The 15,953-nt window shown below is 38.9% G+C and overlaps 1 protein-coding gene and 1 long non-coding RNA gene across 7 annotated transcripts in view; one reads left to right on the top strand and one right to left on the bottom strand.

Moving 5' to 3' along the window:
• ARL15 (ADP ribosylation factor like GTPase 15) overlaps positions 1-7,992 on the bottom strand; it is a 222,988-nt gene extending 214,996 nt beyond the window's left edge. Inside the window, exons 1-4 of one of the 6 annotated variants that reach the window (XM_041424600.1) lie at positions 7,933-7,964; positions 3,078-3,189; positions 2,249-2,332; positions 1,428-1,565 (exon numbers count right to left, since the gene is read on the bottom strand). Coding sequence is in view for 1 of the 6 variants with exons in the window: in XM_041424606.1 (XP_041280540.1) it covers positions 7,933-7,944 (12 nt within the window). In the remaining 5 variants the exon portion in view is untranslated. Of the gene's footprint in view, positions 1-1,427; positions 1,566-2,248; positions 2,333-3,077; positions 3,190-7,932 lie in introns of those variants that run through there. The other 5 variants (XM_041424602.1, XM_041424606.1, XM_041424603.1 and 2 more) reach the window with 5 other exon arrangements.
• Positions 7,993-8,157: 165 nt separating this feature from the next.
• Positions 8,158-15,220, top strand: LOC121346630. The gene is made up of 3 exons (XR_005954097.1): positions 8,158-8,325; positions 11,875-11,959; positions 14,677-15,220. It is a non-coding gene; the product is annotated as an uncharacterized LOC121346630 (long non-coding RNA).
• The last annotated feature ends 733 nt before the right edge of the window (positions 15,221-15,953 follow it).

Below are 15,953 nucleotides of genomic sequence, written 5' to 3'. Positions count from 1 at the left end.
AAAAATTAGCAATACAATGCATAAAATATGCAGGTTTTAAGGTACCTTTACGTATGGAGCCTGAAACAAATTCTCAGTGCTTATGTGTTGTACCCAAAAGCATGCACAGTGACACTACAGTAAAGGTAGCAGGAACTTTGACCAGAACTGCTGTTTGCTAACCTTGTATACTGAACTCCAACTAGTAACCCCAAGGCTCCCCTTTCTAAACAAGACACAACAGCCCACTCCTAAATGTTATTCCATTAATAACATTTCTAATTTAAACTCCCTGAATTCTTTTTAATAGTGTTCTTAGGGATAAAAGGCACAGAAATTATTTTCATACTCTCTTTTAATGCTGAATAAATAGATTTCTAAAATACCAATCTTCTTGTACATAATCATTAGAAAAATAAATCTCAGTTTAGAGACCAGAAGAAACCTGATGTTGATGGAAAACCAATGATATGGGAAGAGGAAATAGGACTAGATCCAAGAACTCCCTTGTCATCATAAAAAGTAATCAAGTGGATGCACCAGTGAACAATGCTCTCCTCTCTTTTAGGCAATATTCTCAGTAGAACAGTTTTCCATTACTGTTTCCAGGACTGCAGTGGCTCAGGCAGTGAAAGATACAGATTAGCCAGCAGAAAATTAATAGCTGCAAAAACAGCATAGACGTTTCTCAAGAATTCTGGACCTTTTCTCCAGTCTTGCTGAAACCTGAAATTATGCAAGTTTCTAAGCAAAAAGAAAGCACTGAGAAAAGAGATCACTCACTGTAGAGTGCATCATCTCTCTACACAGGTTGTCTGTACAGTTTCAGGTTCTCTCAGTGTTGTGGGCCTAACATAAAAGTTACCAATTTGTTAAAACACAGATGTCAGAAAGCCTTTCCTCATACATCAAGGCAGCACTTCCAAGCAGAAGGAATCTGTTAGGTACGTGCCCTTGGAGCAGATTAAGTATCTTCATAAATACCTCTGAATTAAAAGTCTCACCTCCTGTGCAGTCAATGCAATTCTGCATTGACTGAATATCTCAATTTTCCAACTGCAATTTCCTGTTCCAGAACTGATTCTAGATTCCTCCTCAATGAGGAGGAATATTGGATGTCTTTAGTCCATAGCAAAGCATCAGGGTATCCAGGGAATCGTACCTCATGGACCTATCCTTATGCTCCAGTAATCACAACTTCAGCATTTTCTGCCATCATATCTGAACATCATGTTTAATACTAAGCCACAATGGACCTGTCTTTGAAGACACTGTACCAATTCCTGGTCTACTCTTTTTCACATCCCTAACATTACTGCACAAGTGAGAATTCAACTACACTCACCTGAAAACACAGATCCTGGATTATAACTGTGAGTTCTTCTATATGGAAAAAACTTGCTTATTGCCTAATCTCTTTCTGATTTCAAAGACATCTAGAATATTACCTCCTCATACCAGTCAGCTGTCTTTTCTTCAGACTGAAGGGCTGCAAGTACTTATCTCTGCTTGTATGGAAGAAATTGCTTTTCTTCAATTACCACACCATCCTTCTCTGTATTTTCTTTGGGTTTTCAATACTCTTCCTGAGATGATGCAACCAGAAATGCAGCATGGAAGACAAGAGCAAACCTTATATTTAAGCAGTGTAAAAATGAGATCTTTCCCTCTTTTTCCTTCTTAATACTCTAAACTTGTTGACAGATGTCTGAGTTGAGATGACATTTTAAAGAAGTGTCCTCATTCCCTTTCCTGAGTACTGATGGTATTTTAAGGCCTACCCATGCATCTGTACTGCCATGTGACTTCTTCTAAAAATATATGCAACTTTGCATGTATCAACACTGAATTTCATCTGCCATTTTATTACAAATATCAAAAGAGGCACTAGATTATTTCCCTGGGTTCAATATGCATTCTTAAAGTTTGTCCCTGCATCAGCCCATCAAAAGCACATGCAGTTTATACAACTAAACACAAACATGAAAATCCCTTGTCATCTCTGCATTCACTTCTCCCTCTTATTCTGCCATTGCCAGAACTGCGCTCTCAATGCTCATTTGTATTTCTCATTAAATTTGTATTACAGATGACAAAATTATTACTTCATTTTAATTGTTTTTAAGTTTTTCACCTCTATTAGAGTCAAAATCATATTAACGAAGACTAAGCAATAGTTGTTGTAAAAGCTAATAAAATGTGGAAACCAGATGTTTCTTCCATACAAAAACTCCAAGTCATAATAAAAAAAAGAAATCTGCAAACTTACTTCCCCCATATCAACAGCTCCTAGTGGATCTTGGATGCCATCTTGCTTACTCAGACTCTCCAATGCCAAAAGCTAGTGTGGGTCCTGTGAACAAATTTTTCTTCTGTTGCTCCACCAAAACATACAGCACAGCATCAAAGATTTATGCTTTTCCTACTGTTTGTTCTTATAAGCAACAAAGCTCTAGGGCAGGACTGCATCTAGCAAAGGAGCACTTGTCAGCTACATTTCCTGCTTTGTGTCTCTTCCTCAGATAGAAGGAACTTACTTACACACTCACTGGCAATTAATTTAGTCACCTTACCAGGCTGCCAGAGAGAAAAAATAAATTCTCTATGCTGAAGAGCTCTGGCATGAGATGAGCCATCTTTTGTTAGACTGCAAATACCCTACTTATGTCCACAAGGACTTTTACATAGTCACAGTCAGACAGTTTGCTCTTCAGAAAATTATCCTGCACACACAGTGAAAAACAGCAAAACCAACATACTGCAGAGCAACACAAGCCAAAACACAAAGAAGCACAAGATATTTAAATACTGTTGTGGTTATTTTGTAGGGCTTTACAGCTCTTTGGCCCCACATTTGTGGTTTTAAACTAAACTAAAAATGCTTATTTTATTAATGGAGAGCTATTATCCTCAAACAATCACAAAACATCAGCACTCCGTTTAAAAGAATAAACATCACAAGCTGGCAGTATTAAAAAACATGAGCTGATGATACTGACAACAAGCCAAAAATGTTAATCAACATGTGGTATTAGAAGGAATATTTTGTCCTTACTAAATGCAGATATTCTCACTTACTAAAAGCTTGCATTTCTGACCTTTTGTGAAATTCATCAAGGCACCATGTTGTCTTGAAGCTTGGAGATCTGACTGAAGAATTCAGGAGCAGCATACTGCAGAGCAACATGGTGTGGTAGTACATAGCAAAAGCTGGAATTGAAGACCAAGTATTCTTACTACATACTTCAGACACTAATTCTGATCTAGGCCTGTAGTGTAAAAACCCATTAGTGAAGTAAATCTTTCCATCTGGTTTCATTTGAAAAATATTAAATGTCATCTGTGATCACTCTGCAATGCAAACCCAGGTAAGCATTACCTTCTTCAATGAAAAGACTCACATCCGATCCAAACACTAATACAGTTGCATGCACCTGACAGCTGTTGTTTTCTTTCCTGCATTCAGCTATATCTTTATTTTGAAACAACTGACAGACCCCTCATCCTTGTGTCTAATCAACTTCCCAAACTGAAGGGAGGATAATAAAATAGAAGGCCTTGTGCTCTGCAGAAGGTGTAAGTTTTCAAGGCTGTTATAGCTGATAGATCAGTCAACACAGAGCCCAAACACTCCATATTGTTATGTGACAAAAGACAGAATTCCTGTGCGAGGGGTGTTCAGCAAACAGTCAGAGGACATGGCCCTATGCATAGACTGTGGCCGCTCATGTTGCAGGCAATGTATCCAAATCACACCTGCGCCTCAGAAGAAAAATACAGAGTTGCTAGCATGGACTTTAACCCATTTTTCCTTATTCAAAGGACAGCATCTACAGGTTTACAAAGTTTCTGTGAAGTAAAACTCTTATCTTCAAACATATGCCTCTCTAACACATTTGCAGTGTGAGAAAAAAAATGTTTTCTACGTCCTGCAGATACCAAACAATGGAACTGGCAACAGCAATGGAAAGACAGGATCTGAAGTATACCAGAATCACTAAGTGATCTTGATCTATTCCATATTGCCACTTTCTGAATCTAAACTGTCCAATTAAATTAAAGGTCCTAACTAAAAGAAAGGTCTTAAAAGTAAGCGCCCCAAGAAAGAAAAGTTGCTCAAAAACATTTAATTTTTTTTTAAGTATCACCTAACACTTTAAGAACACTAGTTTGGATTACGAAGCTTTCCCCAACCAAGACTTCGTCAGAACACTAACTATCTAGAATGTGAGGTCAAGACTGTTTAGAAACCAAGCAGAAATTCTTAAGTCACTTCAAGGCCTATTCACATATTCATCTAAAATCTGAAAATTTAGTTGAATTTACTCAAAAACTTACCAAATTTTAGGTTTCACAAGCATGAATACAGGAGCAAAATAGTTTGTATACGCTAAAAACTGTGCAAAGAACAAGAACCCACCCAAACTTGTTATAGTTAAAAGAAACCAATCCCCAACAAAGCAACAAGGATTCTAGCACATTAGGAGTGCACACTCTCTTGGTATTGCAGAACCCATGTTCCTGTTTAACTCCTCAGAAAACAGACCAAAAAAAAAGGAAAAACAAAAATCACTAAAGCTGAATCAGTTGATCATTCAATAAGAGTTATCTTCCATTTCAGGTCAGAATATGCTCTTCAATACCTGCCCAAGAAATATTTTTCTCTACAACTAAGACAGTACATAGTATCTTGGGATATAATTTAGGGATAAGTTATCATAATAAAAATGCTAAAAATACAAAATTAAACAGGTTATCAATTTTTTATTATAAATCTCTTAGGCCAATATAACACCTTTCTTTTGTGAAGAGACAAATTCAAATTTCTACATCACTTTCTCAAACAGTTTTTAAAAATTCTACACAAATCAGGCCAATAGATTGAACAGAACATGTAAGAACTTTATCTAGTGAAGAAGATGCCACTGAAGAAGTGTATTGTGAAAGTCTACTCAGGAGCTTAAAATATGCATTGTAATTGCAGCACATAAGAAAAACCAAAGCGTTTTTATTGTTTCCCCACAAGTTCTCCAAGCAAGAACTGTAAGACTGGTCACATGCCATGCTTTTCACAAGATGCATCATGGCGTAACTTCTTAAATTAAGCATAGTCTACTGCACAGAGGCCAACCAACACAAGTCTCTGAATACACTAAAATCCTTCCAGACACAATGTAGCAAGAATTAAGCTGAAGAAGGTTGCAGACAGTACGCTGGATTATGCAGCCACAAAAACCTACAAACCTACGTTGATGCAGCTCACATAGTATTTTTAAGAGAGTTAACTAAATGCAAGAACAACACTTGCAAGTAAAAGGTGCCTCTGAGTAAAGATGTAATCTTTTTTTAGAGGTTCGACTTGGTTTAGTCATGTTGATTTAAAAAATAAATAAATAAACAAAAAAACCCCAAAACACACCACTCCTAACATCATAATTATACCAACACAAAAATAAAAGAGGCACTAGGCTGAAGAGCCTCTTCTAGCTATCAAAGATACAGAGGCCAGTGATGCTGTTTTGTTACAATGTAAAACTGCAAAAACAGACCAGAGCATCACAGAAGGTACTCTTTTAGTACCAACTCATTATCAAATGGCCTTAGCCATGAATCAAGGATCACTCTCTAAGTAGGGAAGGCACTACTCAGGTTCTGGGTATCTGCCCATACAAGTTTCAGGCCATATTCCTAGCTGGCTCCTACTGACTTCACCCTGAGAAGGTTCTGAATGCTTTCAATAACCTGATGATATTGGAAGGTGCTTCAGATGTTCAGTACTTCTTGAGATCTGCTTCTTAATAGGAAAAAGACATCTCCATCAATGTAGGTCCTATCCAGCTAGAATGAGGAAAAGAACCCTCCTATGCAAGTTTGGGAAGAGCTGGCTGAGGGTAGACTCCTTGTGGAGGTGTACTGACCCCTGAGTTCATGCAGCAACAAGCCTGACCTTGTCTGTCCTCACCTCCTTCCACTACACTCCCTCACTCAGCCCCACTGATAACCAGAACTCTGTCTAATACTCTGCCTCAGCCCTATTGCAAGAGGAATAAAACTCATCCTTTGCTCTTTGCCTCACACCGCAAGCCCAGGAGAAAACCTCACTGCCTGCAGGCTGCAACACAGGTGCCCAGCATGAGAAACCAGCAAAGGGACCTTCTGTTAGTGTTTTCATGCCCATGTATGTGCAAGAATGCAACATAAATGCACAAAACACAGAATTCCTTAACATGTACAGCTCTTTTTGCTATGGAAATAATGAGACAATTGCTCTAGAGCCATAGGTTAACATTCACACTGTAACTTCAAGTCTTGCATATATAAAGAGTAGGCCCATCTTTACACCAGGGCAGACTGTGACAACAAGCCAAAAACAGGTATTCACAACTAGTTGCCTAACTCACCATCATAATTTTTTTTTTTTTGTCAGAGCAGACTTTCTGAGGTGCCTGAACCTCATAATCAATGAGGTTTTTCAGAACTGACACCAAAGAAGGCCACACAACAAAAAAGAGGAAAAGGATCAGCTGGAGAATAAGTGTCAGGGGAAGAAGGAAAAAAAAAAAGTAGAGCTATTTAATCCCCTCCCCCCTTTAGTTAATACAAAAACATGCTCTTAGTTTGCAATGCTTATTAAATTTATTGTTCTCAGAGTGGTTGGCCTTCCACACAACAGCCTGTAGCAGTCACCAAGGTTAATGCAAGCATTTGAAAAAGTACAGAATGGCCAGTTTCATCTGGCCATAAGTTTATAAAGGAAAAGAAAATATCTCAGAAACAGCTCCAGGCTCTCAAGGAGCTATGAGGCTGCACTTGATACCCAGCAAGTTTATTATCAGTATTTCATTAACTAGGCTGTTAAAGAGAAGTCTGCCTACCATTTGTGCCACACAGGACTCATTTTCTAGCATCTCTCTGTAGTGTTCAAATTCAGAAAGGCAAGCCTAAAATATTTTTGGGGGTTGCAAGGCTCAATAAACGAAAATAGATCTTAGCTCCACAGACACAAGAATAGTGAAACATTAATTTAACGTATTTCTGGTTTAGTTAGCTGCCAAAAAAGCAAAAACCAGATACTGCATGCAGCTCTCATTTCAGCATGGCAAATATTTCGTTCATTAAAAAGAGCATCTCCAGAGATTCTGTTGCATTTGATGAGCCCCTCTTGAAATCCTACACCCGTGAGCATCCTGTGTGAAAAAGTACGAATGACAGCGTCAAGATTCTGACTCCAAATACTTCCTGGTTGCACTTGACACCGACAACGAACAGGGATGGCCAGAAGATGCCTGCTCTTCACTGCCCCAGCTGACGCTTCGCAGCACTCCACGGTGAAGGAGCGGGCACCAGTTCACAGCACAGGGCTCGAAGCAACAGGACTGGAGCAACGGGATGGCAACAGGACTGGAGCGATGGGATGTGCTCGTTACGCCCCCCCACTGCTAGGCTGCAAAGACCAGATACCGTACTAAAACAAAGCCACCTGCTCATCAGCCAGCCGTGCCACAGGGAGTCTGCCCGCCGAGGGTGCGCGGGTGAGTGTGCAAACACCAGCCACGATCCCAGCTGAGGTGCACGCCCGCGATACGATCTTTCACAGACGAATGAAGCCAATATTCATTAAAGAGCCATAAACACTACCCCGAATACCAGCTGCCCGGGCGCTCGGCTGATCCCGTCCGCGGTAGCAATTTAGTTCACTGAAGCATGCCCTAAGCTCCAGCATTTAGGAAAAAAACAGCGACCCGGGTCACGGCTTTAGCAATCTAATAGCGGCCAAATGAGCGGGGCCCGGCGGCTTTATCGCCCGTTAACAGCCCGCCGGGCCGGGCGCGGCAGCGCGGCCGGACCCGGCTGCCCCCGGCCCCGGGCTGCCCCCCACACCCCGTCGCGCCGCGGACGCCGCCCCAGCCGCTCAGTAAAATGTCCGACGGTCCGCTGCCGCCGGGAACCTACCAGGTAATCCATGTACCGGGGTGGCGCCGGGCGCCGCGCTGCCGAGCTCTCCGGAGGGGCCGCGGGGCTGCCCCGGCGGCGCTGTCAGAGCCGCGCTGCCGCCCGCACCTCGCGGCGGAGGGAGCGGGGCAGGGCCGGGCGGGGGCGGGACGCGCCGTCAGCTGATCGCACACGTGGGGGCGCGGCCCGGCCGCCCTTAAAGGCGTAGGAGCCGCTGCGGATCTCGGGGCTCTGCCGTCCCGCAGCCTGACAGAGGCCAGGGAAGGGCCACGGACTGCAGCACAAGTCCAGTGAGGAGCGGCTGAGGGAGCTGAGGTGTTTGTCCTGGAGCAAAGGAGGCTCAGGCGTGACCTTATCACTCTCTACCACTGCCTGAAAGGAGGCTGTGGCCAGGTGGGGATCAGCCCCTTCTCCCAGGAAACCAGTGACCCGGTGAGAGGACATGGTCCTAAGCAACGCTGGGCGGGGTTCGGTTGGACAGCAGGAAGAATTTCTTCACATAAGGGATGATTAGACACTAGAATGCCCAGGGAGGCTGAGGAGTCACCTCAAACACCTGAGGAGGTGTTTAAGGAAAGACTGGATGTGGCACATTGGACTCGATGATCTCATAGGTTTTTTTCCTAATCAGATTGATTCTGTGATGGTTTCCTTAAACACCCTTGAAAGCAACGCCCATGTCTCCTACTGCAACCTGACATCCCAACCTGAGGCTTTTTCACAAATATAAGGTGTTAGTAGCAATGCCTGACTCCTGGAGAAATGGAAGGAAACTTCTCCATGTGTGTGACAGTAGGATAGGAAATCTAAAAATGACACATCAAGTGAAAGAATAAGGGGAAAAAACAGAGTGTAGTTAAAAGAAGTAGGAGAGTAGGCAAGAAGATAGAAGAAAACAGCTGTAAATGAGGAGCAGGAGCAATAGGGAATCGATATTTGTAAGGATATTGGTGAGCAGTTCACCTACATCTAGTAAACTGTGGTGGGGCAACATAAATTACAATTACTGCTCTGAATTTTGTAACTAATTAAGGCCTATTGTGGACAGTCTTAATTACTGTATCCAGAGAGTGTTGATAAGATGTTCCCCTTGAGCCTGCCAAAACATCTTGCTAATGGATAATTCATTTTCCTCATACATCTAGTCTAGAAAAAAAAAATTATTCCTTTGGCCGTCCTTACTTTACTTTGAGATTCAATATCAAATACATCTGCATAGCAACTCAAGTTTAATTTTGATGAGAACAAATGAATTCTTTTCCTTTTAATTATTTAGAGGTTCATTAATTTTAGTACTTTAGTAGGTAATGGGTGGAAGGAGGGATACAGGCTTGGCCCTTCCTTATATTCAGCATTTTGGCTGTTTTTCATATAGTCACAGCCATTGCTGGCAACTGTCTCTTGATCATGAAATGTCCTTTTGACAGGAGGAACTACAGTGTAAAGACTACTTTAGCCACTACAGGGGTGGGTAAAGTAGGCCTCTCAATAATGTAACACAGGAGCAAGAAACTGATTTCATCACACTTCTGTCATCACTTGTGATTTTTAACATTTTGCAGTGCTTTCCCCTTAAAAATTAAAATTGTTTATTTCTTCTTTTTTAGCAGTAATACATCATTCTTGAGAACTGCTGCCTTGTGCTTGCTTCTCTAAATGAAGGGTGACTGAAATGAGAACAAGGACAAGCAGATATTTCAGAACTGTTTCCTGTGAGACAAATAGGAAAGGACTGGGAATTATTTCTTCTATAACTGATTGAGAAGAAAATAGAATTATGAATCTAGAGAGCTGCTGCAGAGATGCTGCTGTGATAGGAAAAGAAATAATTGGCTTTTATTGCAAGAAGGAAGATTAAGTTCAGCTACTGGAAAATAATGGGAAGGATGTTTCAACATGGACAGGCATCAAAGCTAGCAGAATTTTTGAAAGTAGCCATGAGTTATAATAACATTTCTCAGATGTAGTTTTAGTTACTTAGCACTGATGTACATCTGGAGAAAAAGAACTAGAAGACCCATCTGTTTTACATGAAGCTGATAGATCTGATTATGAAGATGCAGTGTGTTAATATATCCCAAGAAAAATGTTTATTCTGTTTCATAAGTGTGATTTTCTTTCTAGTTGATAAACAAGACCTCATGATCTGAATACAAAATCAGTTTTAAAAAATCAAGAAATTTGTCATGTATACAATGAAAATCTCACAAACTTGATCAAAAGAGAAGTCAAGCTTAAATTTATGCATTAGTCCTTCTGTTCACTGTAAATACATTATTCCTTGGGCCATTGCATAGCCTTATGGCACATTAATTTTAGTACATAAAGTGGAGATTAACACTGAACAATAGCAGAATGTAAGCAGAATACAAGTCCTATAGCACATGACTTCCAGCCTACATAGCAGTCATGATGTTGCTGAGATTTTTCTAGCAAGTCCTGTAAGATTTCTTTCATCTAAAATGAAGTTCAGTTTCATATTGGAATATATGCCTAATGCAGTGTAAGTTATCTTCATAAAGAAGCTTGTCAGCAGGAACTCATATGTCAAGATAGGAAGGAAGAGATCAAAGTATTTAAATGGAGCAAACGACATGTGTTGGCTGTGAGGTAATTAGTCTGGTTCCAAAAATGGAAGTGAGCTTATGCACAGAAGCACAAGTTTCTCTTCAGTGAAACCCTGTCTCAAGAAAAATTTTCTGTAAACTTGTATGAAAAATAATCAATCTGGGACTCAGACTTTGACCCTGAGAAGTGCTGAGTACAACATTGCTTCTGTCACTGCAATTTAATGAGTGTTTAACCTAAGAGCAGCACCTGACAAATTCAAGCATTTGTAGCTCTAGCAGTTAGCAAACTCTGGTAGTGGATTTGACATAAAGGTGTATTTGTTACTTAATAGATATCAGCAAAATGGGAATTTAAAATGTGAATACTAATTAATATGCCTATTTCCAAATATATTTGAATGGAATGAGTATATTTTTTGGAATTGCATAGCCAGCTGTATATATGAAAAATTGTCCAATGAGCATTATCTTGGAAAACAACTTGAATGGCAGGCAGTACCTCTTTTAGTCATATTGCTTTAATTTCCAGACTCGTTAGTTAAACAGATTCTGTCATAATAATGCTTGTATAGAAGTCCTGCAGAAAGCAGTGCTGCTATTTATCCAGTAGATGTACATAGACAGAGTGTTGGCACATCATGGTTTGAATGACCTGAAAACTGGGTATTTTACAAAAGGTTCCCTAAAACAAAAAGACCCAGTAGCACATCAGTGACTGAGACAATCTAAACCACTTTGCCACATGAGAATAATTTAATTCTTTAAAAGGACAAAGTACATGGTAAGTTTGTTCTCCCCTTGCTCTCTGCATCCCACACATTTTTTAAGAGGGGAAAGGCAATTGATTATTTTTTATTATTAGCAAGAAGGTGGTTGTTTTAATCACCAGGTTTTACTGATATAAGGAGACCTGATAGCTCTGTTTAAGAACATTAATTACTGGAGGGGCACAATATTTTACCCTTCTAATTAAAGTTGAGAAGAAAAGTATTTATTATCTTTGAAAGAACTGAAAGAGGCTACCTTACTCATACTTGTAAACATTAGTTTTCCAGGGTACAAGGTTGTTACAGCAGCAATCATGGCAACTCATCTTGGCAACTCATAGGATAGTTAGTAGGAAAGCAAAACATAATTTATACCTTCAGGTTAATACCATATACTTACTCTGGAAAAATAAAATCTGTAGAAAAAAACTCTCACTCCTGTCCTCCCCTCAAAGTTCTGTCTTCATACTTGATTTTTCTCTTGCTTTTACAACATCTCTGAGATTAGTTTTGGCATGTTTTGCTCCTTTGCACTGCACCTCATGTAATCCTGGTCCATTTTCTTGTAGTCACTAAATTTCCCAATTTTTTTTTTTCTTTTTCAGTATCCGTGTGATGTCACTCATATCTTCTCCACAAAGTTGTGTCTTCCTCCTTGAATTTTTCCACTGCTTTTGCAACATCTCTGAGGTCAGTTTTGGCATGTTTGTGTCCTTTGCACTTCACCTCATTTCCTGACAGACATTTTCTTGTAGTCACTAAATGTCCAAATTTTCTGGGTTTTGGGGTTTTTTTTCAGGCGCATTTCATTTGATCCTATCTCCTTTCCAGAGTGCTTGTGAATCTTTCTTTTCTGGGTCGCAAGATTTCGTTTCTCTTCCCGAAAGGAAATGAAATTTCCTTTCGGGAAGGGAAACGAAATCTCGCGATTTCAATGGGAATCAAGTGGGCAATCTTTGGACCATGTCCGTGCAGTTCCCAGCATCCCATGCCTTTTGATGGCTTTGACATTGGCGAAGATTTTTTTCTTTTTTTCAGTATCCATGCCGTGTCACTCCTATCCTCCACTCAGTGTTCTGTCTACATACTTGCTTTTTTCTCACATAAAAATGTGGACTTCTTTGATTTAGGATGCTCATACAGCAATATAAATGTTCCCAAATGCTACAAAACCCCTTTATTTTTTATGGCTAGAAATTTAGAATTGGATGCCTTAGAAGGTACAAACTGTGCTTAGTTCAAGAATACAAATGATGTAATAAAACAGTCTCTGACTTCACTGGCAGAATAGAAAAGAAGTTGGACAATATAGGAAGTTAAGATTAGTTAGAAGAGTTCTGTTGTTCAGCAGCTGGAAAACGGATAGGAAAAAATATTTGAATGGTCTAATGGTAATAGATTTCTAAGCATACATTTTAACAATAAATGCATGTGGCCAATTGTGACCAAAAGTATTTCCTAGAAATATCCAGAAGGGCATAAAAATGTAAAAAGAGCTGGACAGAGAAATGAAAGAATGAAGTTTTCATTAGGAGAGTTTGAATATTAAATAGATGCCAAGAGCAGTCAGCAGTTTTATTTGCAGCCCAAATTTCAGTAACTTGGAGCCTGCTGTTAATCAAACTCATGTAACTTACCGGGAAAGGGAGAAGGTGCTCTGTGTAAATAATGTTTGAAGCAATTTGCAGCTCTTTATCTGATATATTGACAAATGTCAACATGCAGAGATACTGCAGCCAAAGGTGAACGAACGCTATGACAGAAGCAAAACCTCTCAGTCAAAAATCTCTTTCTCTTTGCTCTAATGCTTTGCTACCTTCTGGCATTTTGGTCACCATGTGTACTATGGTTATGTATCTATTTTTTTTTGTTTGTTTGTTTTTTGTTTGTTTTGGGTTTTGTCTTTTTTGGTCTGTAAAAGAACACATAGATATGGAAACAAGCAAACAGATTTTGAGAAGGATTTTTCACCTGTTTTCTCTCTTGTTTCCTGAAATATTTGGCTGACCTTCAGGTAACCTCACTGGCAAAATAACAACAGGCAGTCTAAAAGCAAAGGTTAATAATAGAACAAGGTCAAAAGTAGAAACCAGTTTCCCACTGCAGTTACATATAGTATATATACATTTAGTATAATTATAATTAATAATTAATTTTAACCTATGGGTTATGAATAAAATGATTATAATATTACAGTTGATTTTATGTAGGTTATTTACTCTTTCCTGTGCACCAAAAATGTTACTGTTGATAAAATGATGCAAAAAAATTTGCATGAGGAAATTTGAATATATTATATTGCCAAGCAGGCTGAAATTTACATATGATATTTTTTCATTTCTATGTCACCCCAGCTCAAGTTGGTACTGCTGTAGACTCATTTTTAATTTCACGGCTGTTCTGTGTTAGGTTTTTAAACAGTCCCACAGCAATAAAATATGTAATTAACAGTCCTAGTCCTAAACTGGTAACCTTGTTTGAATTATTAGCAGAATTTGAAGACTAAATGGCCACAGATATCTGCCTTGGTAGTAGGGTTTCTGTGTTTAAGAGACTTAAGAATTTGGGAGCCTTAGACTTAGGGCTTTAGGGTTTCTTCCCATATACACTTAAGAAAGCATTTGCATCTTTCCTTGATTTCTTTTTTGTGATATGTAGAAAATAGTGGTCTTGTGAAGATAAAAAAAAAATAAATTCACAGTTCTGATCGGGTTTAATTCTCTATTGCTTGTGGCACTGTGGAAAACTTCAAGAGATGGATTAGAAGTTGTACTTTACCTTCATGTCCCTGCTAACAAGGGAAGTAAACCCTAAGAAATCTAGTCCTGTTTTTCGTAATGTCTGGTTTTCTGGGATGAACTGAACCTTTCAATTTTTGTGACTTAAGTGTGGTACATTTTATGAGGACTACAATTTTGTTCAAAGTTTGTAGTACATTTGTTTCTAATATTGTTTACAAAGTATTCAAATATTTATCTCTCATGTTCAGATTGTTTTGCCTTTTTACTGAATGAATATGTAAATAGAAGCAGTACAGTTAGACTCTGTGGTCTTTGCTCTAGTGTTAAAATGAAAGTACGTGTGTCCCTTTGTAGCCTTTTCTTTTATTTCCATGATGAATGCCCTGTTAGGCTAGAATTATACTTGTGCTCTAAATTTGCCCCTAAAAAAATGAGAGACACAATACTCAGTCTCTTTCAAATTATAAAGGGGTTGGGTTCTGATCCAGTTCTTACAGCCTTCCACCTTCTTGTTCGGGCTCAGAAAATACTTATGTTGATAAGTTTTCAAATCATAGTCTTACTAAGGTGTGAAAAAAATGCCATTGCTTTACTAGAAGAAAATGTATCTTATGACCTACATAATGCGTCTGTTGTGTTTGAAGATTTACCGTGCCCATCCCACAGGTTTGCCTGTCCAAAGGAGAGGAAGGTCATTACACAGATAATGCTCTGCAGGAACCTGGAACATGGGTGACTGTTGCCTGCATCAGTCTTTCTCTTCACTCCAAAGGAGGAAGATTCAATAATGGCACATTATGAATTGGTGAGAGGAATTATAAAGTCTCAATGCAAATGAAGATACAGATGATTCTGAAACAAAAGAAATTGCAATTTCCATATGACCTTGTGTTTCATATTTATACTGAATGTATTGTTCCATATTATATACCTACACTGTGTCTTCCTTAACAGTCCTGTCTTCCCAAGTCAGTGTGACTACAAACTCATAAAACTAAACTTTGCTTGTAGTGTAAATACAGCATATATTAGGAATATGCTTGGCAAAGCATTGCAGCAATATCTGAAGATGACCATTTTATCTCTTGCTAGATGTAATGAACATCAGATACAAAGTCTCTGTAGTTCAAGGTTTTTCTACACTTAGTTTGTTTCTGAGTACTAAATGAAAAGAAAAATGCTTTCTAGCAAAAATAATAAAATAACTGCTAAAAATTAATAAAAATTGTCTTGGTATGGACGTACCTTTGTGCCGGGTTTTAGTCTCATCTAGGTAGTACATTAAGTAGTACATTAAGAAGAGAAAGGACAAAATAGTAACACACAGCTTAGAGTCTGAATGCCACTTACCAGTTCAAACAAATGTAATTCTTTTATTCATATTAGGCAATTTAAACTATGCAGGCATGTGAACACAACTTATAATTAACCTGCATTTTGCTATGCAACATATCCTTAGGAGCTCTTTTTTTCTTTAAAGCACATCCTAAAGGCCTACTGACAATAGAAGCAGATATTAAATAGGTCCTTCCTAATTTTTTTTCTTACCTCAGCTTTATATTAGAAATCCACAGGTCAAGTTTTCACTGTTTGTTTCGTATCACAGATTTTTAAGAAACTCTTCTATTAGTGTGAGTGGAAATAAGAAAGGAATCCTCTGCAAAATGGATTGAGAATCCATTTTGAGATTGGATGAGAATCCAATCATCCAATGATGGATGAGAATCATTGCCCAAGAATGATTTGGCACCTCCTTTTAGTTCATTTATTTGGAAAACACTAAGTGAGTTTTACAATGCACTAATTCTGTGGTTTTAAATACAGAGAATGGTTGCCCATTCTGAAGTCACATGCAGAAATTCACTTATAAAAACATAAACTAAATTAGCATCTTCAGCATAACCTTTATGATTATAGCAGTACTGAGAACATCATCTCTCTGG

Source organism: Onychostruthus taczanowskii, unplaced genomic scaffold, assembly GCF_017590055.1.
Source record: "Onychostruthus taczanowskii isolate IOZ18803 unplaced genomic scaffold, ASM1759005v1 scaffold83, whole genome shotgun sequence".
Lineage (NCBI taxonomy): Eukaryota > Metazoa > Chordata > Aves > Passeriformes > Passeridae > Onychostruthus > Onychostruthus taczanowskii.
The sequence above is the reverse complement of the archived record's forward strand: the minus strand, read 5'-3'. Positions and strand labels throughout refer to the sequence as shown.